Consider the following 25,699-nt stretch of genomic DNA (forward strand, 5'->3'; position numbering starts at 1 on the left):
CATTCACGAAAACGTATTATAATTTTCGAATATAAACAGTTTGCATTTATTGTTCTTATTTATGTATGGGCGATGGCATACGATATATTTAATAATATATATTCGTCAATATATTTGGTAAGTGCCCAAGATATTGATCCTGGAACATACAAGTAATTCGTAATACGACACGCACTGTTCACCACATATTTTTTGACAATGTACTCGTTCTACAATAACAATTTATAAAGCTATAATAATAATCATATATGGTTAATTATAAATACATCTTTGTAAATAAAATTCAGTACTGATTAAATTGACTTAATTAACTGTAGATACTTTATGGATATTGTAAAAGTCGTATCATATTTCAGAGTGATTTAGTGTGGACTGTAATTTTACATGGTTCTTATTCCTTAATTTTCTTAGTCCTGGACACGGTTTATTATTGAACATATAGAGAAACATAACGTGCGAAATAATTGCGAACACCAGTCATCAACGTGACTTTTGGCAAACCATGTGCATATGTATGTATGATGATTCACTGGATTCTAAATACATATGTACATACACCATGGCATATTTCCTTATTAGCGAAACTGTGCGCCTTGTTTTTATATCATTTTAATGGTGGGTACATAAGGCTGAGGAGTATTCGTAAAGCAAATTTCCGACAATGCAAAATGCATTCTTCATGATCCAACGTTGCTCGCGACAAGCTATCCCCTGTTCGTTATGGAAGACAAAAATTGGGATTCCTTCCTTTGCACCCTCTCAAAAACTTATCCTTAGTTTTAGCAAGTTGAATGTCATTTGTGCAAGAAAGAACGCAAAAGAATAGCCAGACCGAACATTTTGTTTTGTGTGTTGTACTTTACAATTTGCATAGACAGTAGATACACCTGAAATATAAATTATCAATCAAGTCCAAAAACTTAAAGTCTTTCACATTTGTAATTTAGCGGCTTCAACATTAGTTAAAAATTATATTACTCTATTTGAACCAAAAAATTAGGAACTAATATTGTCATATTAGTTATTTAAGAGCAATATTACAATCGATTTGACCTGGGTGGTCGTTGTAAGTTTGAAAGTTTGAGACCGATGATACAGCTTCTTTACGGCGATGTTGGAGTTTAAAAACATTGCTTCCCGATATCATAACTTGTCATAATAAATGTCAAAAGATAATTGGAGATCATGGACCAGGTAAAAGTGCAACAATTAATGCGACTGGTAGTTAACTATTAAAATTTTTGTAATCGTTAATCCGTGAACATAGGATAATATCTAAATAATAAAACTATTTTGTAATTGTAATGCATCACAAGGAATGAATCACTAATCGCCTGTTTTAGTTAACTAAACACGGCGTGTATGGTATGCAACGTAATTCTAAATAAATACTATTCTAATAATGATATCTATTTAAATACGTGTCGAGAAGCCCAACACGTAATATAAGCTATTACATAAAATACCCATCTCCTGTCCTTTTAAAAAGAATTAATCATACCAACGACTGAGAACGATCAACACAAGAATATCCATACTTTTAATGCCAGCAGACTTATAAATGATTGAAACTTTAACCGATGATGATAAAAATTCATAAAACCACAATCTGTGGTGTGTGAGCATAAGTAAGTAATACGTTAAAATGCTAATTGTCTTTAATGCACACTATTTTTCATATTTTTGGTTGACAATATTAGACTTATTGAAGTGTAATATACAAAAATCTTGAAACGATGAGACGCTATGTGATATTACATATACCGTCTTTCTTTCGGATATAGGCTTGGCGTCTCAGATTTGACGATTGATTATTAAAGACCGTTACAACAAGGACACGATTTTATATAGTAGAGTTTGGCACGATTTGCATAATCAATTGCGATTAGTTTTTACAAATATGATGGTATACGTAGGTTATTAAAACCTGTCATCAACGAATTTTGTACACATTAAAGAAATTAGGTTTTCTGATGATACAAAGTTTTCCTCAAACTAATAATGGTTACGTTAAAACATATGTAATACATGCATTTCTGATTGAAATGAGTCACATTCTATCAAAATATCTAATAATCTAAATAACAAATGATTGATCGAGTTAAAGCGATAATTTCTCAAATTGTGCTTGCCGAGTAGTACAGAGGTCATCACATTTTAAAATAAACTACATACATACATGCGCTTGGACCGAATGTTCATTTCCTTTCGTATATGATATTGTCGGCAATGTGCTCTAGGACATATATAATAATCTGAGAGGCGTCTCTGGAATAATACATTCAGTTCGCTATACATATGTATGTTGATCATTCGTGTATTTTCTTATCTATTATTATTAGTCTTCCTACTACTCTATGACATATGTATTTATATCAATAAAAATAAAAATGCGTCGTTAATGTCGGGGCGAGAGTGGTGGGGGATGTATGCTAGGCGTCAAGAAGGAGGGATATGAGGCAGCGACTCCCACAGTTTCCGTCATACCTGGAAAACAGACAATCAATAAAGAATGAAAAAAAGAGTGAACATGGAAAACAGGGCAAAACTTATTTAAATTGGTAATTATATAAACAATAAATTACCTGCAGTGGTCGCAGTTTGCATATAGAATTGTACATGCGCAGGCAACAGTCTTGCTGCTGCTGCGGCGGCGGCATTGCTGCTATCATTTTGTTGAGCATGAGCTGCGTCTCCACCACTAATTGAGGAACTTGCAGAGCTCGGTAAGTGAGGGGTGCCTGGGAAGGAATATGGGGTTGGGGGGTAGCGATTCCTCGAGTTGTTGGAGCTAAGGTAGAAGGAGGGATAATGCATGGAAAGGTGCATTGGTGGGGGACCATGAAGACTTGGGTTATGGGCCTGTGGAAGGGGGAATGGAGACGCATGAAAGTTGGGGTTAAAACTGGTCGTTCCCCCAGATGCGTTTGGATTCTGGAAATGACCCTGTGACGAGGTTGATGTGGAACTTGAAGAGGACGACGAAGACTGGTTTTGATTGAAATTTCCATTGGAAGATGGATTGTTGTTTCTTGATTGGTTTGGGTTATTAGAAGTTGTGGCTGAGGAGGCAGCAGCGGCAGCGGCACTTAACAAATTTTGATACGGATTTTGCGCAGGATTCGGAGGGTTAAGGAAATGGCTTTGTCCTCCAGGTGGACGAAAGTTGGGCATTCCGTACATGGGAGAACCCTGGTTCTGAGAGGAACTTGTCACATTTGGACAGAAAATCATTGCTTGTGGGGGATTGGGGGCCGATCTTCTACGACTCTGTGAAGATGATGATGACGATGAGGAGGAGGAAGAGATCACACTCATGGAAACTGGTCCCGTCGATGATGTCGAGGGCACTGAGGTAGCAGCCGTGGGAAATACTGGGCGAAAAGGTTGTTGCAGTTGTTGACTATGTAAACGTCTATAGGATAAAGTAGTACACAGTATTTTATTACGATTCATAATGTGTAAATTATAACTTTACTCGTTGCAAATAAATTGCATTCATATGAAAGAGTGAATCATAAGGGGCAGAAATGGGTTTGTGAAACTTACTCTAACTTTTTCTTGAGAGAATCAGCTTGCGTTCGAAGTTCAGAAATTAATTTTTGTGCCTCTTCCGCCTTCCGCCTCGAATCCTTGTCCATTTCTGACTTTTGTTTGGCGAACCGTTTCTCCAAAGTGGTCATCGTTTTGAGAATCTTTGTCTTCGATTTCCTTTCCTTGTCCAGCACTGTGTAAAACATAGGCTTTCATGAATCGACTGAATACTACGCATTGTTGTATGTACCACAGACAATGGAGAATTTGCAGAATAACTCACTTGCTTTCCAGGTGGACTGAGGAGCGTCCAGCAGACTCATATCGGCCTCATGGTCTCGTTTAATTTGTTCCATTTCAGACAACTTTAGGGCATAATCAAATCTAAAAGTTGAAAATAAATACAAAGAATCAATACAAAATTCGGTTCGCAACCATAATAAATCTATCCGTTTTTCATCCATGCCTTTTCCTCACATATATTATTGTTTCTTTTACTTTGCTAGTTGTTCATTTCACAGGGAAGAATGGCATGAAAAAGTCTGAGAAAAATGGGTCCATTCGCTTCAAGAGAGAAGCAATATAAGTTACAAAGGGCCCGTAATATCGGAGGAGTTCATTGTGTAAAAATAAAGGGTACCACTCTGAAAGAAAGGGAGAGAGCAGAACCTGGCTATTATCCACAGACATCACAATTTCATGTCAGGTGGGTTGGGTACTCAGAGAGAGGTGGTTCAGTGGTTCTACACTTTCTTGTACAATTCTGCCCCTATACACATAGCAGTAAGTGCACCGTACATTTCATTTCATGAGAAGAGGACGAAATAAGGTAGCCAGGAAGAAAAAGTAGACAAAAACTGCAGAAGAGCTAGAGTGAGTGAGTGAGTAAGGTTCCTTCCTTCTGGCACTTTGTATTATTGAGGATGACGATGAAGGACCAAGAAGGAAAGAAGAAGGGCACCTTCCACCAACGTGTCTCATCTCTCCTCTTCTGCTCTCTCTCTCTAGATTTGAGAGGAGCTGGTCAGGCCCTGAGGTGCCCAGGTCCGCTGGTCGTCATTTCCAATTTCTATTCCTCACTCACTCTCGCACTTGGTTCTTCTTGTACATACAAAACCAACTCGTACTCACGATCAGCTTCAGCGCAGAAGAAAAAAGAGGAGAGGCTAGTAGAGAGGAGGAAAGCAAAAAGTAACACCACCATGGAAAATGATAACACCACCACCGCCATGGCTTCTTTTTACTCGTGGTGTCCCAACTCCATTTCGACATACACACGAGACACGTATGCGTGCAGATAATAAGTGGTGGGGTGTGGGGTTGGGTGGGAGTGAAAATCTTAATTGTGTCAAAAAATAATAATTTTCCAATAATTTTATTTTTGATATTTGGTTTTGCAATGTTTGTGATGATGCACTATTTTCCAGAGAAAATAGATCTATCTACAAGGAGAAATCGAAACTCTATGTATTATGTATGAAAATGGGCTCGGCATAAATTAATTCTCACTTCTCGGGTTGGTGAAAACAAAATAGTTTATACTTTTTTTTTTCTTTTTTGATAATTCCACCTGCTACTGAATTAAGTACGACTATTTATGTATGTACGCAAGTATGGTCAAATAACAAGGCATAATTATGGTTGATAAGAAAAATCGATGGATGGCTGTTGGGAAGAAGGAAATGAAAATTGGAGAAGCTTACTTTAAGGATTCATGAGCCAGTTGTTCTTCTTCATATTTTGCTCGATATTCATCCAATTTGGACTTTAGTTGACTAATTTCTTTGTGGACAATCTTCACTTTGGCTTCGTTGAACTTGGCTGCGAGTTCTTCAGTCTCTTCATCTTCCGAAGGAAATATTCTCAGGACGTCATTTTGTGTAAGAATAGCACTACAATAAGGGCATTCGTAGTTGGTACTGCAAAAGAAAAGAAAAATAAATTCATTTTTATTTGTTCAAGTAATGCAGCCAGACTGTGGGAACTTCCCACTGGGAAGGTCCCTTCATGTGCATGTATGTAGCTGGGTATGTAGGGTAATGCAATGTTGAGTATTTAGTGAAAATTTTAGCATATGGTTGCATAAAGCAGTAAGTAGTATTCTGCCAGTTGGCAGGATTGTGGGTGTGATCTTGTTGGCTAGCTAGCTGTACATTTATTTATTTCATGGACGACACCACGTCATTTTGCCAAGACAGTGCATTGTTCACTTCCCTCTGCATGTATGTAATACTGCAGATACATAGATGGAGAGAGGGCAATTAATTTTTTCTCTTGCATTGGACAACATTTGTGAAACCGGAATGCAACGTACATATACACGCTTTGACTGCTGCTTGCGTATCTGAAAGTCTTCAATGCACATATACGCGTCGATCATTAATAAATCCCCTTTCTCCACGCAAGGAACTCTCCTCCCGAGAAGCCCGAATGCGGGGAACGGGAAGTGGAAGTAGGGTGGCACAGCCTGTCTGCTTGCCTGCCTGCCTGCCTGCCTGCCTGGATAATTAACATAAAGCAAAAACTTTGGACAGAATCCAACGGGGAGAGAATCAAGAAGCCTTCTTCTTACAGCTTCGATCAGTCTCGTCTACAACATTAATTGCAAAATGAATTTTGTAGCTGCGAATTCAGAGAAGTAGAAGAAGACGAAAGGGGTTTAAATATTGTAGCAGACTTTCCTTTGTATGCTTACACCCTTTCATTGTGATGCGCAGTAGCAGATATTATGTGAAAGAAATTATATGTATTTAAATGGACGGATATTGGGTCGACGAGCCGGCATGCATATATGAGCCCAATTCATTCATAATTACTTGATGAGGAAAATAGGGAAAACGAACTTGCATTTTTAATGAAACTTTGGGGTGGGGTGGGAGCAGTGGGGTCATTATTATAGGAAGGAGGACCAAACAGACGGACTACTGGGATGGGCTCAATAATTCACTTTGGAGCTTTCACCAATAATACATGCAACTCTCATTTCTATGAGACAATACAATGGACCATGTTGTGCAATGATTCAATATTAATTAGAGGAAACCTTAGTATTTATTTAATTGACTTGTGATTCTCTAATGTGCGAAGCCAGGGTTTTCGAAATGAGAATGAGGAATATTTCATGAGTCATATCCAATACTATGTACTGCACATCATACACATACATACATACATACGCGCAAGTTTATTACGGCATACATGATATACTTTCGATTACCCATGACTTGATAACTCTCCGTCTCGTGTGATGATGTAACGTTGCATACTATTCAGCAAGGACAGTAATGGACCAAGTTCTTAAATTGTAATTTGGCTAACTTCATGCGTGGAATCGAAAGTTGACGTTATAAAATTATTTTCAACTCCAAACTGTTGAGCTTTAAGAAGTAGAGTCTGAGACAATGGAGTTGCATATATGCAGCATATCACACTGTTATGGAGCAGCAGCAGACATTGGAAATATAGAGAAAGGAGCAATAGGATAGTGGTACGCAAAGGTCACGACTGACCCTGGCCCTAACTTTTAAAGGTGGGGTGTAAGGCCGATCTGCCTACGCAACTGACTATTGTGAGTGTGGTTCACCCGAGGTCATCGCTTAATAGACTAGCATGCAAGAAACAATATTATTGTTATTCACCTACTACCTAGCTATTTTGCTAGCTGGTCACTTAACTGGTTTCTGTTTATAAAACTGGCAAGTCAAAAAACTGGTCCACCTATCCGGCCGTGCTGATTTTGCTGCTGATTGTGTCCATGAGGCATGCATGCCATTCTTTTAACTGCTTGGCTTTTAAACATATTAAGTAAGTGAACATCTGCTATTTCGTTGGTGAGTCTTCTTTAGCTTTTGGTCAATGACTCTAATTCCAGTTCAGTTATTTAAGTGGTCCATCCAGGCCAAAGTCAGAAGCTCGCCTTCACTTAATTAAAGGAGGCAACTATTATAAGCTTCCCTAAATTATGAAAAAATACTCGTATCTATCCAACTATCAGAACTATCTGTTCTCTCAGTCCACAATTCACAAATTCACATGCATAGATATATAGCAAGCAGCAAAAGCAGCAGCAATATGCAATATGCGTATTATATATATGTAGCGAGGGGTGAGTGAGACGAGCCTATCTTGCGATAATATATAAATGCCAGCAACCACTTTAATGGTATTATTACGTAGCCTGGTAGTATGATTCACATGGCATGCGGTAGAACAGCGCAAATGCCAGCTCCAACAGACAAAGGAACAAAAGGGAGCAAATTAATTTTTGCTACACCCATATCCATGTAAAAAGTTGATAAACAAACTCAAAACTGAGGAGTATGCATAACATGGAATATTAAATTTGAATCACTTTGAAAATTATTTTTGACAAAACATGTAAAAAGTTTGTGAAATATGACAATCTAGGTACAAAATGTGTAGGTCAGTTTAACATGTACATTGATAAATATGCATCGTGGCCGTTTGTCGTATAACTAATGATAACTCTTTAAACTTATCCAATCAAGTTTATACTTATTCGCTTGGGTTCTGTTTTGATGCGCGATGCCTTTTTTTGCACAGTTGGAATGGAGAACAGCTAATGGAGTAGTGGCTCAGTAAAGTATTACAAAAAATATGACAAAAAGAACTCACAGATTTTTCTGTTGCTGCTTGTGAAACCATTGGGATAAGCAGTGAGCGTGGAATAGATGGCCGCATTTTGTGGAAATGATGTCCACGGTGCCAGGAGCATGATTATCAGGACGGTTTGTCAACAGCTGAATTTAAAAAATTAAATTATGAAAATATGTAGTTGCATCTTTCTCTTTATTACTTCAAGTCATTAATAAATACTTTTAAAATTTAGGAGGAGAACCTCACTAGTTGCCACACACAGATCTCGATGCCCTTTGCATATGTTGGAACATCCCATGATTGAACAAGAACCCCCAAGTGGTTTGATGCCATGGCCCCATTTGCGCCCGCCACACCCACTCAAAGGTGCCCAAAAACGCTTTCACTCCAGCTTTCACTCACTCAAATCCACGCCAAAAATCCAATTTTACTCGGATTTTGAAATTTCTTTCACCATTATACTCCCAGATAGTTGTTTTCTTATATCCAACATCAAACTCAACTTGTTTGATGCTTATTTTGCAGGCATAATTTGCGTTGTTGAATACGACAACAATGCTCATTCAGTATTTTAAATTTAAATAATATTAAAAATTTCAAGAATTTGCGTTAAAACAACTATCAGGGAGTATAATGGTGAAAGAAATTTCAAAATCCGAGTAAAATTGGATTTTTGGCGTGGATTTGAAAGAGTGAAAGCTGGAGTGAAAGCGTTTTTGGGCACCTTTGAGTGGGTGTGGCGGGCGCAAATGTGGTCATGGCATCAAACCACTTGGGGGTTCTTGTTCACTCATGGGATGCTCCAACATATCCAAAGGGCATCGAGATTTGTGTGTGGCAACTAGTGAGGTTCTCCTCCTTAGTAGGCTCAAGTTACTTACGTCGCGGCAAACAATGCAGATGAAACTCATGTTGTAGCTGGATGATGATTTCCGGTGTTGAGTACTCTTTTAGCTGGTGACCTTCGCTCGGTCGTTCACTACAACAACCACCACGACCGAAGAAGAACACTTTTTTTACACAATTGGCTTAACTTTCCAGTCGCCACTGCCACGCCACGCCACCACTTTCACAATAACACGGTTCCCTGTTTGCTACTAGCTCCCATTTAATCCTCCATCCATCACCAACTTCCTCACTCACTTCAACGAATCAGCAAAATTCACCCACCAGCACGACGACCAATTTATGAATTGGTGATCAGTGGGAATCATTAAAATGCGATGCGAGGTGTGACGACGAATATACGTGCAAGGGCGATAACTCACAGAGAGAAAAGGCAGATTATATATGTATCATCCATCATCCAAAAAAAGTTTATTGTTTAATTTGGTATTGACCGGTGGGTTCGGAAGACGTTTTTACGAGAAATGGTTATGAACACAAGCGTGGTACATGTTTTCGGGACAGTCAGAGTGCAGTAAGTAGGGTGGACCATCGATCGCGGATGAGTCGTCTCTTCCGTACTTCGATCTTCTGTACCGTTCGTTCTCTCTTCTGATGGTTTTCAAGCCAAGAAGACTCGTTGCATTAGGAGCAGTTCCCTTGTCGTTCTGGATGCGAATGTGAGAGCTGATTGTTCATATTATTAAGAGAGAAGAAGAAGAATACGTGAACACAGAAACTGCTTTTCATATTTCACCATTATGTTATTGTTTCACTTGACTAATTTTCTTCGTTGCTCCAATCTCAGTCTCGATATTCTGGGCACACACACACGGTTAAGCTGGTCTTTTGTGTGGTGGTTCTTTGTTGGGGAGACGGAACAATATTATTTCGCCAAACAAGTATTATGGATTATGCTGATTCTGGTGGCCAGCAAAAATGTGGAGCAGTCCAGTGGACGACGATGATGGGAGCATTAATATTTATATTTGGATTGGACCACGATTTTCACTTTTCATGTCATTCACCAACTCCAACTACCCCCGTTTACTGTTTGTTGTAATTCTAATATCTCGACCCCAGCTGGGTTTACTTACTACTCGGAATAAAGTTCGTTTGATAACTGAGACCAAAGTCAGTTCAGGTTAAGCTCAGCGAGCACATAAATGTAGCTGCTAAAAGCTTTACCAATGTTTCAGTTTCTCTCGTATTTCCACACACTTCTTTTACCAACGACTACATAGCAGTAATATGCATAGATATAGATGTGCAGACCTAATTGTAATAATATTCGTTTCCTCCTCTCCTCCTGTTTTGCAGTCTCACATATATGCATGCATGCGCATATATGTGAGAGAGAGATGGAACTTGGCTGGATATTATTATTACAGCAACTTAACTATCCAATACAACTTGCATTCACCAACTAACCATTACACGTCCCAAATTATCTCTCTGTGTGCTGTTATGTGTTACTTCACTTGCACTTACTCGTCGTCGTCGTCGCCAATCTGCAATAATGAGATGAGTCGCATCTCTCACATCCAACAACCTTCCCTGTGTGAGAAGAACAATGAGTATGTATGTATATGTATATGCTGGAGTTTACACAGGCACCCACTTTTTGCAGTGTTATTTTTTTGGTTTGAAATCCTCAGAAACTTGTAGTTTTTTGGGGGTATGTGTCGAGGGGAATTTGAAATTTGAGATGCACCCTTCCACTTTCCTTGTGCTTCATATAATTCTTCTCCACTCTTGAACGACCAAAAGCAGTATATGACTCCAATCCAATTACATGGGAATTACTCAGTGCCAGGGAAGCTATACACCACGCTCAACAACTTCGAGAACGCTGCTGCACTAGCTCGCTCGACGCTGGTTCGCTCTCTTCGACCCAAAGTTTTAAACTGCAGCGAATAGCCCAGAGTTGAGCCAAGCCTTCCTTTTCCTTCTCGTCGCCTATGGGGAGCTTATGTATGTTCCCATGTTCGCATTATGTACAGAAAGAGAGAATCATAGGAATAAAAGCTGGGGCTGCAGACAGGCTATAGAGCAAAGTAAACCCAGTCAGTAGAATGCATCGAATGGGGGAATGGAATTTCTTTCTTCCGACGACGACGACCACGACTGGCGATGGTGGTAAGAAAGAACAGTGTGTAGTAGTAGTACTACTAGGGGCAGTTGTATTCCCAAGTAAGCAGTGCTTGTAGGCAGGCCAAGTTCGAAGGCTGACACTTTTGTCCTCTGAAAGAACAACAAAAACTGAATCCAACAACCAAAGCAAATGCAAAACTCCTTTCGCAAGTCCAATGTCGAATCTTGAATCTTGAGTCACTTCTTGCAGAATAGATAGAATTATATGTATGCAGAGCTGGTGGTGGTGATGGTGCAGCGATGCTGAGATGAGGTAACAAATCGCATCACGACGTATGACGAGACAAATCCACCATAAGGAATGCAAAACGTGGTTTATTAAATCAATTTCACCAATAGCAAGTGTACTTTTGGGCGAAGGACCTTGTCCTAATGGTTCTCTCTCTCAGAAATTGAGGAACTACTATTACAGAAGGACTCCCGTTGATAATAATAAGATGCACTACTGCTGGTCACCCTCCTCATAGACATATGTACATATACTCACTCTCTCGCACTTTTTCTTTGGGATTCACAATCAGCCAACCAAAGAGGGCTTAACTTAATACTTAAATATGTAAGGGCCCCCACCACCAGTATTGAGTTTCCACGACGAGCATAGAAGAGCTCAGCACTTGTACTTTTCGTTTTATTATAAGACACTAAGACAGGGAGAGTAAACTGCAACATGCGCACAACTATAGTACTACTTTTATTAGCAAACTATATTGTACATACATACAATAATTTCGGTTTGTATGGTACCCAAATTATTATGGTCGAGAATAGTTTCATCAAAACTAATAAGTAACTTTGAATTTATGTAAGCATGCAAGTTCAATTGATCTCTTGTGCATATAACTCTGTCAGTTTACCCCTTCTTCGCATTTCTGCAGTATGACATGACCATAGCTTCGAAAGATACATCATGAGATTCAAAATCTAGTCCAAATTTCAATACCAATTCAATAGGGCACTGCTACAAGCATGCAGTAAGTAATTGTCTACGCAGTGTGTGTTTCTGGTCAACTGGTGTCTGTTCTCAACTCAACTTGGTTAGCTGAATCGACCAAGTTCTTTCTTTAACACACTACTGACTATGCACAAATGCATATCTTGTGGTGGTGCAGTGATGCAGGTAGAGAGAAGTTTTACTTGCGTTGGTTGGGGGTAACCAAGAAAGTAAGGCGAGACAAGAGCTAAAAGCCGTCGTCGTTACATATAAGAAGGGTTTATTAAGATGAGGAATCTAGCACTCATACTTCCAAGTAAAATAGCGTTCATTGTAATGTGTTCTTCTCTAACTTGCTTATTCTGTGAGCATGATGAGAACTGAACTTATGTAGCCTCGACTTACTCTTGAGTTGCCTTGCTATTGAATGAGATGGTAGAGTGTGTTTTTAGGTAGAGCTTTTGGTTTCAAGCTAACGTCGCGTCATGATCATCACGGCCTTTTCTTCTCCCTTTCTACAAACATAGCTTCGATTTCGTTGGTTGGTTGGGAGAAGCTTAGCCATGCATTGCAGAGAGAGAGAGAAGGTCTGAATTCCCAGAGAGCAAAAAGAGAGCCTAAAGGACAGCCTAGTTCCCCTTCCTCCTCTGCTTTGCTGTGTAATATTATAGCTTCCCTTCTTTTTGCCTATTGCTGCGCTATTTGATACGCTCCTCCGCTTCACAGCAGATCTTCAATTCACTTTTTATTGCACTGCTCAATAGCAATAGCAGCAGCAGACCTTGCCATAATATTATAACACGAAACATAAGAGCGACTTTCCATCCAGCATACACAAAAATAAGAGACGAATGGACGCATATCCTCCTCATCCATGCCAAAAACTGCCATACATCACATCCAAATTATGTCCATTCTCAAAATTGAGCAGCACAATGCTGATTCTAATCGGGGAAATTCTAAGTGCTCGGCTGGGAGTTGAGATGCCACCAAGTTGAGATTGTATTTGGTTTGCTGGATGCGGACAGTATATGAAGCATCCTAAATCAGATAAAAAGAGAAGATAAGAAAAATGATACGCATAGGGACGAAAATAGGTTCGTAGTAATCTTCAAATTACTTTGCATATACACGTAAGGTAGAATCTCTCGAGAGATTCTATACATATATATAAGTACTAGCGATCCTCATTAAATGATCATTTTAAAGTATTTTATTATAGACTTACCCATGGCTATCTGTTTTATGTGCGTTTATTGAGAGAAATCCTATAACTATGCAAGTTGAAATCAAAGAAATATATCACGGCCTAATAATATATAAGTATAGTAGTACCACAAAAAGTCATTACACACAAGTACGTAAAAGTAATTAAACACGGGATGTCAACATTAAACCAACTGCGACTCGCATCATAATAATGAGGTTAAAGTTAAACGTAATTAGTTGCGTTATTAAAGTATTTCCGAACGAAAGACCGATTTTTCTAAAATTATTTTGTTTTTTGTGAAATACCCGTCGTGGTCAACTCAATCGACATCAATCGCCCATAAAGGAGCATCGGAATATTCTTCGTGTTCATTTGTGCCCATTGTCGACGAGTCTTCAATGTCTCGAATGTTAAAGTCTCCATCACCAGATGAGGATATTATCATTTTGTTATCGATAACTATAAGATCATTGTCGTCGACATGATGACTACTCTCATTACTGGATGAATTGCCCAGAATAATTGACTTATTCAGTGCATCGTTCATTAGACTCCCAAAGCTATCATCAATAGGTTGAAGCTGTTGAAGCTTTTCGTACTCGGATTCTAATAACCGAACTTCTGATTGCATGTGTAGCAGACATGATTTGTACGAAACTAGTCGAGCTTGAAGCAATGCAGCATCCTGTAAAAGATTCTTATAGTTAGCCCTGGAAATATACAAAGAGTGAATTTAATTTAATTGACCAACCCTCCCATCCGTTTGGCACGCCATATCAACCATTGGTTCCCTTTTAAGAAGGTTTTCATAGTGCTTTATTTCATTCAAATGAGTCTGTTCCATCATTCTGAAAATAAATAAATAAATAAACAAATGTAATTATTTGGTTTGAATCATAGGGGACCAAAGTACCAACCTGATTTTAATGCTTTCTTTATTGGAAGCCTCGACTTCCAACTTTTTCTCCAAATCCAATATTTTCTTTGCGTACGAGTCTTCTAGTTGTTTTCTATCTCCAATGAGCCGTTGTTCCAGTGCCTCTTTTTCCATTATTTGTTGAAGAATAGCCTCTTTTTCCCCAATGGTCTTGTCCACAATTCCCTTCCAATTGTTGTCCTTGGATTCGTTGATTTTCACTTGTTCCTCCAATTGCCTTTGTAATTCATCAATTTCAGAAAGCTTTTGTGCGTGTTCAAATCTGCATAAATTAAAATAATACTTGTAGTGCAATTTTATTTCTATTTTATAATTATGAAAGTTGTTTCTCACTTTAAAACTTCATGCTCTAACTTTTCATTTTCCAGTTGACACCCCATTTCCTCAAGTATCATATTTAATTGATCGATTTCTCCACGTGACTCCTTCAGCTGTTCAAATTGTTCTTTGGCTTGGCTAATCTTTTCCGCAATTGCCTGTCCTTCTTCATCCCCAGACGGAAAAAGTCGTAGCCCTTGCGAAATTACAACAACTGTTTTGCAACATGGACATGCCCCCTGGCTTTTTTAATGAGTTTAACATTGATTAGGTTTTGAAACATTCTTAGCAAAAATTAAATGAAATGATAGTAAAACTCACGCGTCATTTTGCCCGTTTTTAAGAAACCACTGTTTGATGCAACAATCATGAAAAATGTGACCGCATTGAAGTGCTATGATCATTAATTCGCCAGCATCTTCCAGTCCTTGAGGCCGTTCTGTTAACTTTACAAACATAGCACATGATAAAAGTAATGCTAGGAGTACTTACCTATTATAGTAAAATATTATTATATATACCAGATCTCGACAAATTGTGCACACTAGGCTCATCGTGAATACTATATCTTTGAGATGAATATGTTAGTAAGTCCGTAAAAAACTGCAAACAAAATGTAACACTCAATTTTACAACAAACTAGTAATATAATAATTATATTTGTAGACTTACAATATCAAATAGTCGTATAATTTAAAGAACTTTTTCAGCCTGCCATTAAACCGTTTGTACTTTCGTTTTCTTGCCACAAGGAAGAGCAAACTTTTTTATAGAGTAGAGTGTCGACATATAAATTGAACACGACTAGTGGCAATTAGATTAATTGGAATGGAAATATAATGCACACACACGACCAAGAGGGAGAAATCACATGTTTTCTCGGTATTGATTTTCTGAGAGCTACGTGAAAACGTGAATGAATGAAACTGTTGTGCAATGTTGTCGTCAGTTGATTTGGTCAAAGTTGATAAACACGAAGTGAAGGAGAGTCCACTCTTACCGCTAACGGCGAGTCGTCGTCTCAATTTGTCCAAGGGAAAGTGAGACATTGTTTCTTTCACCGTCCCCGCTTTCACCTCACTTTCATCCCAGCAGGATTGGATTTTGGTCTACAAAATCGTATGCATGATGCGCGTAAATATTTCAAATGCAGGCAAGGTGTGAAATATGATAAAATTACCAAGTAAAGAATAATACTTGGTAATGTTTTATGTTATGTTATTTTGCTTTCTCTACTTTATATATAAGTAACAAGAATGAAAATATTAAAGGAATGAATGACATTATCAGATTCAAATTGTGACTCAAAATAGAAACTACATTTTTAACAGTATATTTGATTTCTTCTTTGATGAAATTTTGGAACTGTGTCCGAAGACAACATGACTGTTCCCAGAGGGACTCCAATCGATCGTAAAAGAGTTCACAAGGCTTTGTGGGAGTGGTTTGAGGCGATGTAGTGATAGAGAACGATGAGCAGAAACAACCCTGCACCCAAAAGATTGGCGCACACCGCTAGCTGCACGTCAGTTATCATCTTAATTGATTATCTGCAATTCTAGAAAAAGAAAGTTCAAGTAAATTCAAACTTGAACGGCACCACGAATTGAAAATCGAAACAAGTAATACCATTCTTAGTTGTGAGCTACTGTTATTTAATACAACATTATCAAATGTCCCCCAGCTATACCAGCTGCGGTTGCACCCACCCACTTCATAAATTTGAGAAAGCATTTCACTTTGAAATGCTTGCCCCCACAGCGGCTCACAACAGTTTATATCAATGGTCGTTGGTTTTGTTTGTGAAAATTTTCAAATCTGTTCAAAGAAAGTAGTACCAATTGACTTACATAATTGCGTCTTCGCCGGGAACAAGTAAGGAAAGATAATTCCTAGAAATTCTGCAAAGATAGAGAACAACTGGAACTGGGCAAGCCGCAAGTGACAGGATGAACAATTTACCATTGCCACCACGTCATCGACTCAACTTGGACTCGCTCCTTGCTAACTCTTCATCGTCTCAATATTGACGGTGTCCGTACCAAATAGGTAAGCTTCGGCAGGTGGATTTTAGGTTTTTGAATCTTTATAAAAAATAGGTCACAGGGCATGCAATTAGTGTAATAGAACAATAATTTTGAAACAAGTTGCCCCCAACCATCCGTTATGGCCATTATTGTGAGTCGGGTTAATGTCACTCAGTGACATTTTTTGGTTTTAGAAAAATCAGGGAGTCGTCCCAGACGCCACAAAGTATATATTTTCATAATCTGCTCGTCGAGACCTTTCTAACGATATCCCATTTATAGGGCTATGTGAGACTCGACATTGTACTTGCAACAATATGGGGAAATATAGATAGCGAAAATTGACCGATTTTAAGGTCATTTTGGAGATGAGAGCTAAACGCCGAAAAATGCCGCCTAGAGACACTCAAGATGGTGTATAATCCGAAAGTTCAGCTTCCTAACTCAAAAGATGAAGAAGAAATCTCTGTACTACGGACCCTTAACCCGACTCACAATAATGGCCATAGCGGATGGTTGGGGGCAACTTGTTTCAAAATTATTGTTCTATTACACTAATTGCATGCCCTGTGACCTATTTTTTATGGAGATTCAAAAACCTAAAATCCACCTGCCGAAGCTTACCTATTTGGTACGGACACCGTCTATTCCTCTTTTCAGCAGAAGTGAATGCAACTTTCTTTTGGTGATTAGAAATCCATAGATTGTATTAATACTCAAAGTTGCAATTTTATATTTTATTATAGTAACGATTTTTCGTCAACACCAAACTACACGGACCAAATTAACCCCACATGTTTTTTGACAGTTGCACAAATAATTAATTCCGATGAAAGTGGATTGAACAGGAAAAAAGATAATTAGTTTCTCTCAATAAAATAGTATTTACACACGTTTTATGATAAAACGGCCTTGCAGTAATTACATATAAATATATAGAAGATGCAAAAAACCTAGATATAAATAGGTTTTCCACTCGATCATGGGTTTGTAGACGTGGTTGTTGTTGGCGGTGCCGTTGGGTCGAATATCCTTATGAAATTCGAGTTAGTGGGAGCATTATTATCATTAATATTTGGTGCAACCGGATTAAATAGAGGGACATTCTGAACAGGGAGGGTAGCATTAGGACTATAACTCGACCCTGATGGCTGAGGGTTATATTGACCGTACATTTGAGGCGTAAATTGAGGCGGTGCTTGTGGCTGGTAGTAACCCGTTTGGGGAAATGCTTGATTTTGAGCAGCGTTTGCAAACCATGAAGGATCGTTTGGTGTGGGTGGAGGAGCTGCAGTCGGAGGAGCGGCTGAGGAAAATGGCGGAGGTGGCATCATGACGGGGGCAGATACAGTGATTGGTGGCATTCCAGGAATTGAAAGAGGTGTCGTAATTTGTGGCGGCATTCCGGGGATTTCAACAGCAGCAGGCGATGAAACGACATTTGTTTCCGAAGGGGTTTGCGGAGCTGGAGTTGACGTAGGTGGTGACTGAACAAAACCACCAATACCGCCAGTGGTGCTGCTATTTGATCCATTCAAGTCAGGTCTAGTAACAGGTTGCAAATTAGGCGTTTGAGGCAGTGCTTCTTGTCCTTCCTCAGTAGCTATACCCAATGCGGATGAGAAAGTTTTTTTGCGTTTGTCAACTTGTTCTTGACTTTCTCCAGATTCTCCAACAGCAGTCTCTTGTGGAGCCATGGTGTGAGGGATTCTATGTAGATACCCATACCCAATTCCGCACCCCAAACTTCCTTCCCCTCCCCAGGATGAGTCAGGAATGATGATAACATCCCGACATTTATCAGTTTCCAAGTTGTAGACATATAGCTTAAGTTGACGTCCATGATGTGCTTCTACCAAACTGTAAAAATCTTCTGATTCATGAAGAACAGAGTCCGCACCAATCACGTAATCAGTGTATGAAATAAGGCCACATTTTTCGGCTGTGTAGAAAGAAACAGAAATATTTACAATGGATTTTTAAAATGATATATGATAATCCCAATGGGGGATATTATTCCCGAGATAACAGCATACCCTTCGTTTTAACACATTTCAATTTTAACAAATTTGTAGTATTTTCTAACCTGGAGAATTTGGTTGAATTTCAAGGATCCTCCATACGTTCTCTGATGCATTTTGAAATGAACAAAATCGAATAGACACTCCGAGAAGGCCTTGCCCACCCCAATTGTCAGAAGGCTTTATATCCAATTTTCTAACCGTTTGAGATTTGCTGAGGTTAAATATATAAATAATTATTATGGATATCCTTCAAGATAATTATAGCATAGCACATAGTAAAATGTAAATACGTTCTCACCTCGAGTATACCAGCATTTCTATCGGTTTGTGAACATTGGCTTTTAGAATTTCCTTTAATGTGTCGTTATCCTGGTCTAAGCGCACCTTGTTGAGGGAAATGACAAAATCAAAGAAGGCCTGCAGATATAAGACAATAATAATTATTAAGAAACGCTTCATTCATACATAATTACCTCATTTAAATAGAATTTTAATTTTGACCAACCTCCAATCCAGCTTGACTCCCTGGACTGTTTTCTTGAACTCTAAGCACATGATACCCTTCAGTTCCACCACCCGGAATCTCCACAGACTGGCTGCCTCCCATTATTTTTTCGTCCTGTTAACTATCAACAATCAGTACAACTGGTCCCCACAAGATTAATTAACTGTCACAGAAATAACAACAAACAATAAATATCATTCAATGTATCTAAAAGAAAATTGACTTGATTTCCCTTCCGCAGAAAATTAATAATAAACAAAACTAACCTTATTCTGAGGAGTGGGCTTGTTTTTAAATATTTCAACTTTTATTTTGACAGCCAGCAGGTGCAGTAGCGACTGACAAGAAATTTATTTATTATTAGCATAAGAATCGATGATTGACTTGGCAATATTCAAGCTGAGCTCCTCCACGTGTGTCACCCCGACACGTCACCTCTCTCATGTTTAATACCATTGAGTCTCCACTAACGCCAAAGTTTCTAAACTCTGAAACAATGGGAAAAGCTGGTGGACACATAATCTGATGAATAGGGGTAGATAAGCAAGGTTATCTAGTCGTCATTCTTACGATTTTCTAACTATTACCGTGACCAATGGCAATATTGTCATATCGGGGCAGCGTGGTACTGCATACAAGATGAATGGAGAAAGTCTCTCGACCTCTTAGGTCAGCTTATCAACAACTGGCAACGGCGCAGTCTTTATTACAGATTATTAACACTGGGTTAGAATAACAACAATAATAATTATGAATGGAACTATGTGTTGGATCTCTGTTTAGATTACACAATATATTAAAACACCACTTTCTCTTAATTTAACTCTGCATAACTCCAATTTGAATTATAATTCTACCTTAATTCTACACAAGAATGGATTATTGCATTATTATTAAGTACGAACCATGTATAGTAGGCAGGCAGGGTCTGCAAAATTATTTTTACCTTTTGAGTATATTAATGAGCGTTTGGGCTCAAGTATGTATTTAGAAGATACAAGAGGCAATTGGGTGTCGCAGGCAAACATTCAGATCTCCAAAATTTAATTGGAGCAAAAGCGTTTCTGGTTCAGCGTGTTGTGTGCATATCGGAACCATACAAATTCTTTAGATTAGACAGACCTCTGAAAAACAAATGTCTTTGTGTGATGATTGTCGTCCCAATAAAATTGATTTTCTTTGGTGATATCACTAATCATAACTTAATACATGGACGAGCATATGTACATTTAAAGGATTAGTACTAATTTCTAATGATGATTAATATTCTTGCGATTGAACTAGATAGGGATAAAATTTGTGAACGGGTACATAATATTCATACTCATACTCATTAACCATTCGTGTGCATACCTATGTATGGTGGCTAGTATAATATCTAATTATAATACATACTTGTCAATTGTCGAACTTAAGTTTCCCACAAGCATGCACAAGACAATAAAACTTTAAAAAATCGGTAGCCCAAGTAAAACACAATAAATTAAGAACGGTTACAATCAGGTAAACTAAAATGTTACACTAAAATTTAGTTTATGTACTAGTGTTGATCCCCCAACGGTTGATCCTTAGGAATTTGTTGAGCTTCCAAGTCGTAATTGGACTGAGGTCTCCTGGCTCCTCCCGTAAGAGGCCCTGAATTAATACTGTATGGTAACTTATCATCACTCAATGCCTTATCGTTCATTAGACTTGACACGTAACGGGCAGTTAGTGAAGCTGTAACCACCCCAATTAGAGCCCCTGCTGAGACGTCTGACCAGTGGTGTTTATTATCCATAACCCTTGATAAGGCTGTGTAATAAGCAATCAGAATGAGACAGATTTGGATCCCACATTTGATAAGCCTCAAATGACTGCGCTTGTTCATAACATTCCATCTAAGTTGAACGTATATTGCCACATAAAACATTGTATAGGCCGAGAATGAGGAATGACCAGAGGGGAACGACACCCTTGATTCCTTTGCATCGTTCTGAGAGTCTTGACATTTGTAGTCCGTTATGTACTTGTTTCCATACACTGAAAAAGTCATTCAATAAATGTATCTTGAGTAAGTTATAATTGTAGGCAGTTAACTTTAATTAAATTAAACTCCCTTACTGTCACAATGAGTTAGAGTTATGTTGGGGTTGCACACGGCAATAAAGTTTGGGCGCAGCCGACCCATAGTATATTTTCCTACATCTGTCATAAGCTGAGATGCTACACATCCAAAGAGGAAATCCACAAAACTTCTGTACATGTGTAAGAACCATATAGGAACAGGACGCGATAGGAATGTCCCTGTAGACCGAGATCTTCGATGACTTAAAAATTCAGTCAAGGATATCTGTAAGCATTACGCAATATTTTGTAACTTCGAGTTTCAAATACCTAAATTAAGCGATAATGCATAAATATGTAAGCTATGCATGGGTGTTTGGTTAGTCTATAACGGCAAGAAACTTATTTAGGTAAAATGCTAGTAAAAGCATACTATGGAGGAGAGGTTATGTACTATCAACTCATGGATCTCGATGCCACTTGGATATGTCATAATGTCCCATGCATGAACAAGAACCCCCAAGTGGTTTGATTCCATGGCCACATTTGTGCCCGCCGCACCCACTCAAAGGTGCCCAAAATACGGAGAAAGTGGCGCTTTCACTCATTCAAATCCACGCCAAAATTCCAATTTTACTCGGATTTTGAAAATCTATACACCATTATACTCCCAGATAGTTGTTTTCTTATATCCAACATCAAACTCAACCTTTTTGATGATAATTTCGCCGGCATAATTGCGTTGTTTATTACTACAACATTGCTCATTCAGAATTTTAAATTTTTAAAATATTAAGAATTTCAAAAAGTTGAGTTTGATGTTGAATAGAAAGAAATATCTATCTGGGAATATAATGGTGAAAGAAATTTCAAAATCCGAGTAAAATTGGATTTTTGGCGTGGATTTGAGTGAGTGAAAGCTGGAGTGAAAGCGTTTTTGGGCACCTTTGAGTGGGTGTGGCGGGCGCAAATGTGGCCATGGCATCAAACCACTTCAGGGTTGTTGTTCATTCATGGGAGACTATGACATATCCAAATGGCATCGAGATCCATGAGTTGATAGTACACAACCTCTCCTCCAAAGTAGAGTGTCGTGTGTTGAAATGAATGAAAATTAGTATACAAGAAGAAAGAAAGACATGCCACAATAATTTACGTGCTGTTGTGCTGGGATGGTTGTTAAAATATGGGACAAATAAAATAAAATATGACTGACCACCACAAACGGAATCGTAAACGTGTAGATGTAAAGCATCCAGTTGGGAATTGTACTGTCGTGGAAAGGATATCTGATGGATTCGTCGGTACAATAAAATCCTCGTCGGATGGGGGTGACTCCAACAAAAAATACAAGGAGGGTAATTCCGCCTTTAGATAATAATCAGAACCTCATCAGAACCATGCATTTACTTATATTCTAAATTGGCTAAATTAATTAATAGACCATTTTTATTTGAGTTTTGGACCCCCTTTGTTACAACTTTGTAGTCTAGTCACATAATGTTATCCGCTCAGTGTCATCATAATGCAAGTAAGAAGAGACACTAAGTAGGTAGCATTACATTTTTTTATCACATGCTTTAAAACGCCTGGTGTCCCACACCACTGAGTCATAAGTTATGACCCCCTAGTTTCGCCACTGTTGACCGTGTTAAGAACTGTAAGTGTGTGCGGAAAATAAAACCAGTCCAACATGCGCTAAAATGACATCAAAAGCAGCTGACAGACAGATACAGATATGTAGAATCGTGGGACGGAAACCAGGAACTTGGAACTTTAATACACAAAATAAGGGACAGTACAGACGAAATACAGAATTTTTAACAAACAAAATGAGAACAAGACATGAGAGCAACAGATAAAAGGGGGCATAAACTATTACAGAACGTGCGAACAGGGGACAAAATGATCAAGTGACAATGACCGTCAAAAACGAGATGGACAGGCAAGTTGCAGCCAGCGTTTTGGAGCTGAACTTTGAGCCAGGTATCACAGGATATCGGATTGACTGATCGGAGCAGAAAAATCCATTTCTTTGTGGGGTTGAGATTCCGACAAGAAACAGGGCGACTCCGGCTTTTTGCAATAATAAGTAAAGCTCATTTCTTAATACAATTTCATATTATACTGAATAGAATGCAAAATTAAATGTACATACATCCTGCCAAAATGTTCGCAATTTATCTTTCTACCGTACCATGATTAGATTATAAACTATCACTCGATACACCCAAATCATGTCTCAAAGATTTTTAATTTTACTAAATACACTTGTTTAGAGTATATGTAGATATGTAAAATGTATATTGCAAATACCTGTTGCCAGTGTTGCGAGATCTGTCAGTACCGTTTGCCATTTCAAACTCACGTCAGTCATCTTCTGTGAATTCATTAATTCATCAAGATTAATATAACTTGATCTTAAACTGTGCATTAAGATTTATGCACTACTTTAAAATTATAATCTTGTTATAAACTTAATCAAATCTAATCAAATTTTTACTGTGTTGCAACGACTCCAATTAAAACTAAATAAAATACTCTTCATCCAGTAACACGGGACAGGATATGGTTGACTCACCACAAATAGCTACATACCACGACATTGGATAACATGAATCTCACTCTCTCTCTCACTTGAATTAATGGTTTATACGCTGGTTATCATTTTACTGTATTGTCAGAAATTCACTCTGTTCAGCCGACCAACCAACCACAGCCTGGACAATATTGACTTTTACTTATATGTAGAATGCAAAGGTGCGTAGAACATATCAAATATATGTACAACAGTTTTACCAATACGATAAGTAAAGACGTACCTTGTAAGCGGCGTAATCAGTTTCCAGGTCAAAGAAGATTCAGTTCGCTATTGCTTCAGTGATAGATAAAACTCTTCTTGTTTCCGTTGCAGGTTTTTACATCCCAAACATCAACCATGGATTGGTCTCTTAAGCCTAAAAAATGAGAGATATCTAATGAGCTTATGGACTTATAATTGGAAAGTGATTTTTAGTAGGCATGAGTACATATTTATTTATGAACCTCAATGTGCTAGGAAATAAAAAGATTGCTGCGCCTGACTTGTTATGGAAAAATTGACAAGCTCTAATTACACTTGTGATTTGCGCGTCACAAATGCAATACGACAACCTATCTTTTTAAGTTTTGGCTTTTGGCAGATACTAAAATTTCTTGTAGGAAGTAGAAATTGTACGTAGTCGTTGCAGAGCTTCGTATAGAACGCCTATATAATAACTGTGGTGACAGCATGACATGAGATTCACTCAGGAATTAGTCACCTTCTATTACCTCACCAATTATCTCACGTTCTTGCTAAATCAAAATCTGTCTATGCATTAAAAGGTCGTTGTTGAAGGTGATGTAGTAAATGACGTGCAGCAAAATCAAATGGTAGTTAAAAGTACTCAGCATGTGTACTATACAGCATATTCCCATCTATATTAATGTAGTAAAATGCAAAAATGATGATGTTATGTAGCTTTAGGGGAGTGCGATTAAGCCTTTTAGCTCTACTCGGTAGCAAATTGCAGCTATTTTTATGACACTCTGCTCCAATGTGCGTGCAAAGAGAGCACATTATTAAACACCCTCATAGATATTGTATTGCTAGATCACTTAGGATTAGTATTACTAATTTAGTAATGTAGAATGTAGGTGTATATGTACATACATGACTTTATCTTCCAATCCTTCTAATAAATGCAATGAATATATATACTCACCAATTTTTGTACTTTCTTCGTCCTTTCCTCCAATTTTGTACTCAAATGAGAAAACTTTGCTTGACTTATTTTGCTTATAAAACAGATGTAAAGAAGATGTAGAAAGTAACGAGTAGTCAGACTGCAAAAAAACGACCTAATTTCACCTCACTTCACAGACTCACTACAGATCTGTACTCTTCTTTTCTCCTGCTTCTGCTTCTGGCTCCTGACAGCTAAAATACCGCGACGGCTATTTCACTTCACCACCAAAGCGAGTGTAAACCACCATCATAACTATTGGCTCACTCCATTTGACGTGCTATTTATCGCTGTCCTGCTCCGTGTGATGGGAAAGTGGTTCTTCGTACACCTTTCGCACTTTCTCCCTCGCTTTCACCACAACATGCAACCACACGAAGAGACTGATTAAATGCCATGAAATGATGCTGGTGGAGGGGATACAAAAACTCCTCCCTCTACTCCCTGGTCAAGTAGATATTGCAAAAAGCGGAGAGAAGGGATGCATCGAAAGTTGGCGTTGGTGGGTGGAGAGACATGAGAGTTGATGATCATGGTCATGATCTGCTTTCTTTTTCCCCGTCCTTCTTCCTGCTGGTTGTGGAGTTGATCTCTCTCCAACTTATTTTGCCCGCAGCTTCGCGTGGCTGCGAATTTCTTTTGTGCAGAACCTCATTTCTTTTTTTCTTTTGTGTGCAGATTACATGCATGGCTCATTCCTTCTTCTTTTTCATCATCGTCCTCTCTGTCTATCCATCCATCTCC

The 25,699-nt window shown here is 38.4% G+C and overlaps 4 protein-coding genes and 2 long non-coding RNA genes across 9 annotated transcripts; 1 reads left to right on the forward strand and 5 right to left on the reverse strand.

Annotated features, from left to right (window-relative positions):
* Nucleotides 1-22: 22 nt before the first annotated feature.
* On the reverse strand, nucleotides 23-11,390 carry LOC110846019 (probable basic-leucine zipper transcription factor Q). Its single transcript, XM_022092616.2, has 7 exons — nucleotides 9,033-11,390; nucleotides 8,170-8,294; nucleotides 5,238-5,453; nucleotides 3,818-3,918; nucleotides 3,550-3,727; nucleotides 2,586-3,415; nucleotides 23-2,487 (listed from the first exon to the last, which is right to left on the reverse strand). The coding sequence occupies exons 1-7, from the start codon at nucleotides 9,060-9,062 to the stop codon at nucleotides 2,399-2,401; spliced, it is 1,569 nt and encodes a 522-aa protein (XP_021948308.1). The 5' UTR covers nucleotides 9,063-11,390; the 3' UTR covers nucleotides 23-2,398.
* A 1,926-nt stretch (nucleotides 11,391-13,316) lies between these two features.
* On the reverse strand, nucleotides 13,317-15,568 carry LOC110847417 (E3 ubiquitin-protein ligase TRAIP). Its single transcript, XM_022094355.2, has 7 exons — nucleotides 15,259-15,568; nucleotides 15,108-15,189; nucleotides 14,908-15,032; nucleotides 14,602-14,829; nucleotides 14,249-14,530; nucleotides 14,083-14,179; nucleotides 13,317-14,016 (listed from the first exon to the last, which is right to left on the reverse strand). The coding sequence occupies exons 2-7, from the start codon at nucleotides 15,138-15,140 to the stop codon at nucleotides 13,651-13,653; spliced, it is 1,131 nt and encodes a 376-aa protein (XP_021950047.1). The 5' UTR covers nucleotides 15,141-15,189; nucleotides 15,259-15,568; the 3' UTR covers nucleotides 13,317-13,650.
* Nucleotides 15,569-15,780: 212 nt separating this feature from the next.
* On the reverse strand, nucleotides 15,781-17,131 carry LOC110847229. Its single transcript, XR_002547622.2, has 2 exons — nucleotides 16,437-17,131; nucleotides 15,781-16,144 (listed from the first exon to the last, which is right to left on the reverse strand). It is a non-coding gene; the product is annotated as an uncharacterized LOC110847229 (long non-coding RNA).
* LOC118434891 lies at nucleotides 16,535-17,558 on the forward strand. The gene is made up of 2 exons (XR_004834344.1): nucleotides 16,535-16,635; nucleotides 17,274-17,558. It is a non-coding gene; the product is annotated as an uncharacterized LOC118434891 (long non-coding RNA).
* LOC110847589 (Golgi reassembly-stacking protein 2) lies at nucleotides 17,336-19,673 on the reverse strand. Of its 2 annotated transcripts, none has more exons than XM_022094560.2 (5): nucleotides 19,409-19,673; nucleotides 19,143-19,256; nucleotides 18,936-19,054; nucleotides 18,700-18,848; nucleotides 17,336-18,555 (listed from the first exon to the last, which is right to left on the reverse strand). In XM_022094560.2, exons 2-5 carry the CDS (start codon nucleotides 19,242-19,244, stop codon nucleotides 17,594-17,596), a joined length of 1,332 nt encoding a protein of 443 aa, XP_021950252.1. In that variant the 5' UTR covers nucleotides 19,245-19,256; nucleotides 19,409-19,673; the 3' UTR covers nucleotides 17,336-17,593. The 2 variants fall into 2 exon arrangements, with proteins under 2 accessions (XP_021950252.1, XP_021950251.1); XM_022094559.2 differs by having other exon boundaries at nucleotides 19,143-19,305.
* A 139-nt stretch (nucleotides 19,674-19,812) lies between these two features.
* LOC110847799 (putative phosphatidate phosphatase) lies at nucleotides 19,813-25,517 on the reverse strand. 3 transcript variants are annotated; one of them, XM_022094804.2, is made up of 6 exons: nucleotides 24,935-25,517; nucleotides 24,011-24,145; nucleotides 23,505-23,568; nucleotides 23,113-23,264; nucleotides 21,246-21,474; nucleotides 19,813-21,164 (listed from the first exon to the last, which is right to left on the reverse strand). In XM_022094804.2, exons 3-6 carry the CDS (start codon nucleotides 23,563-23,565, stop codon nucleotides 20,683-20,685), a joined length of 924 nt encoding a protein of 307 aa, XP_021950496.1. In that variant the 5' UTR covers nucleotides 23,566-23,568; nucleotides 24,011-24,145; nucleotides 24,935-25,517; the 3' UTR covers nucleotides 19,813-20,682. The 3 variants fall into 3 exon arrangements, with proteins under 3 accessions (XP_021950496.1, XP_021950494.1, XP_021950495.1); XM_022094802.2 differs by lacking the exon at nucleotides 23,113-23,264 and adding an exon at nucleotides 22,405-22,556 and having other exon boundaries at nucleotides 24,935-25,506; XM_022094803.2 differs by lacking the exons at nucleotides 23,113-23,264; nucleotides 24,935-25,517 and adding exons at nucleotides 22,405-22,556; nucleotides 24,234-24,574.
* Nucleotides 25,518-25,699: the final 182 nt, after the last annotated feature.

The sequence above is a fragment of the Folsomia candida genome, unplaced genomic scaffold (genome assembly GCF_002217175.1).
Source record: "Folsomia candida strain VU population unplaced genomic scaffold, ASM221717v1 Fcan01_Sc003, whole genome shotgun sequence".
Classification (NCBI taxonomy): domain Eukaryota; kingdom Metazoa; phylum Arthropoda; class Collembola; order Entomobryomorpha; family Isotomidae; genus Folsomia; species Folsomia candida.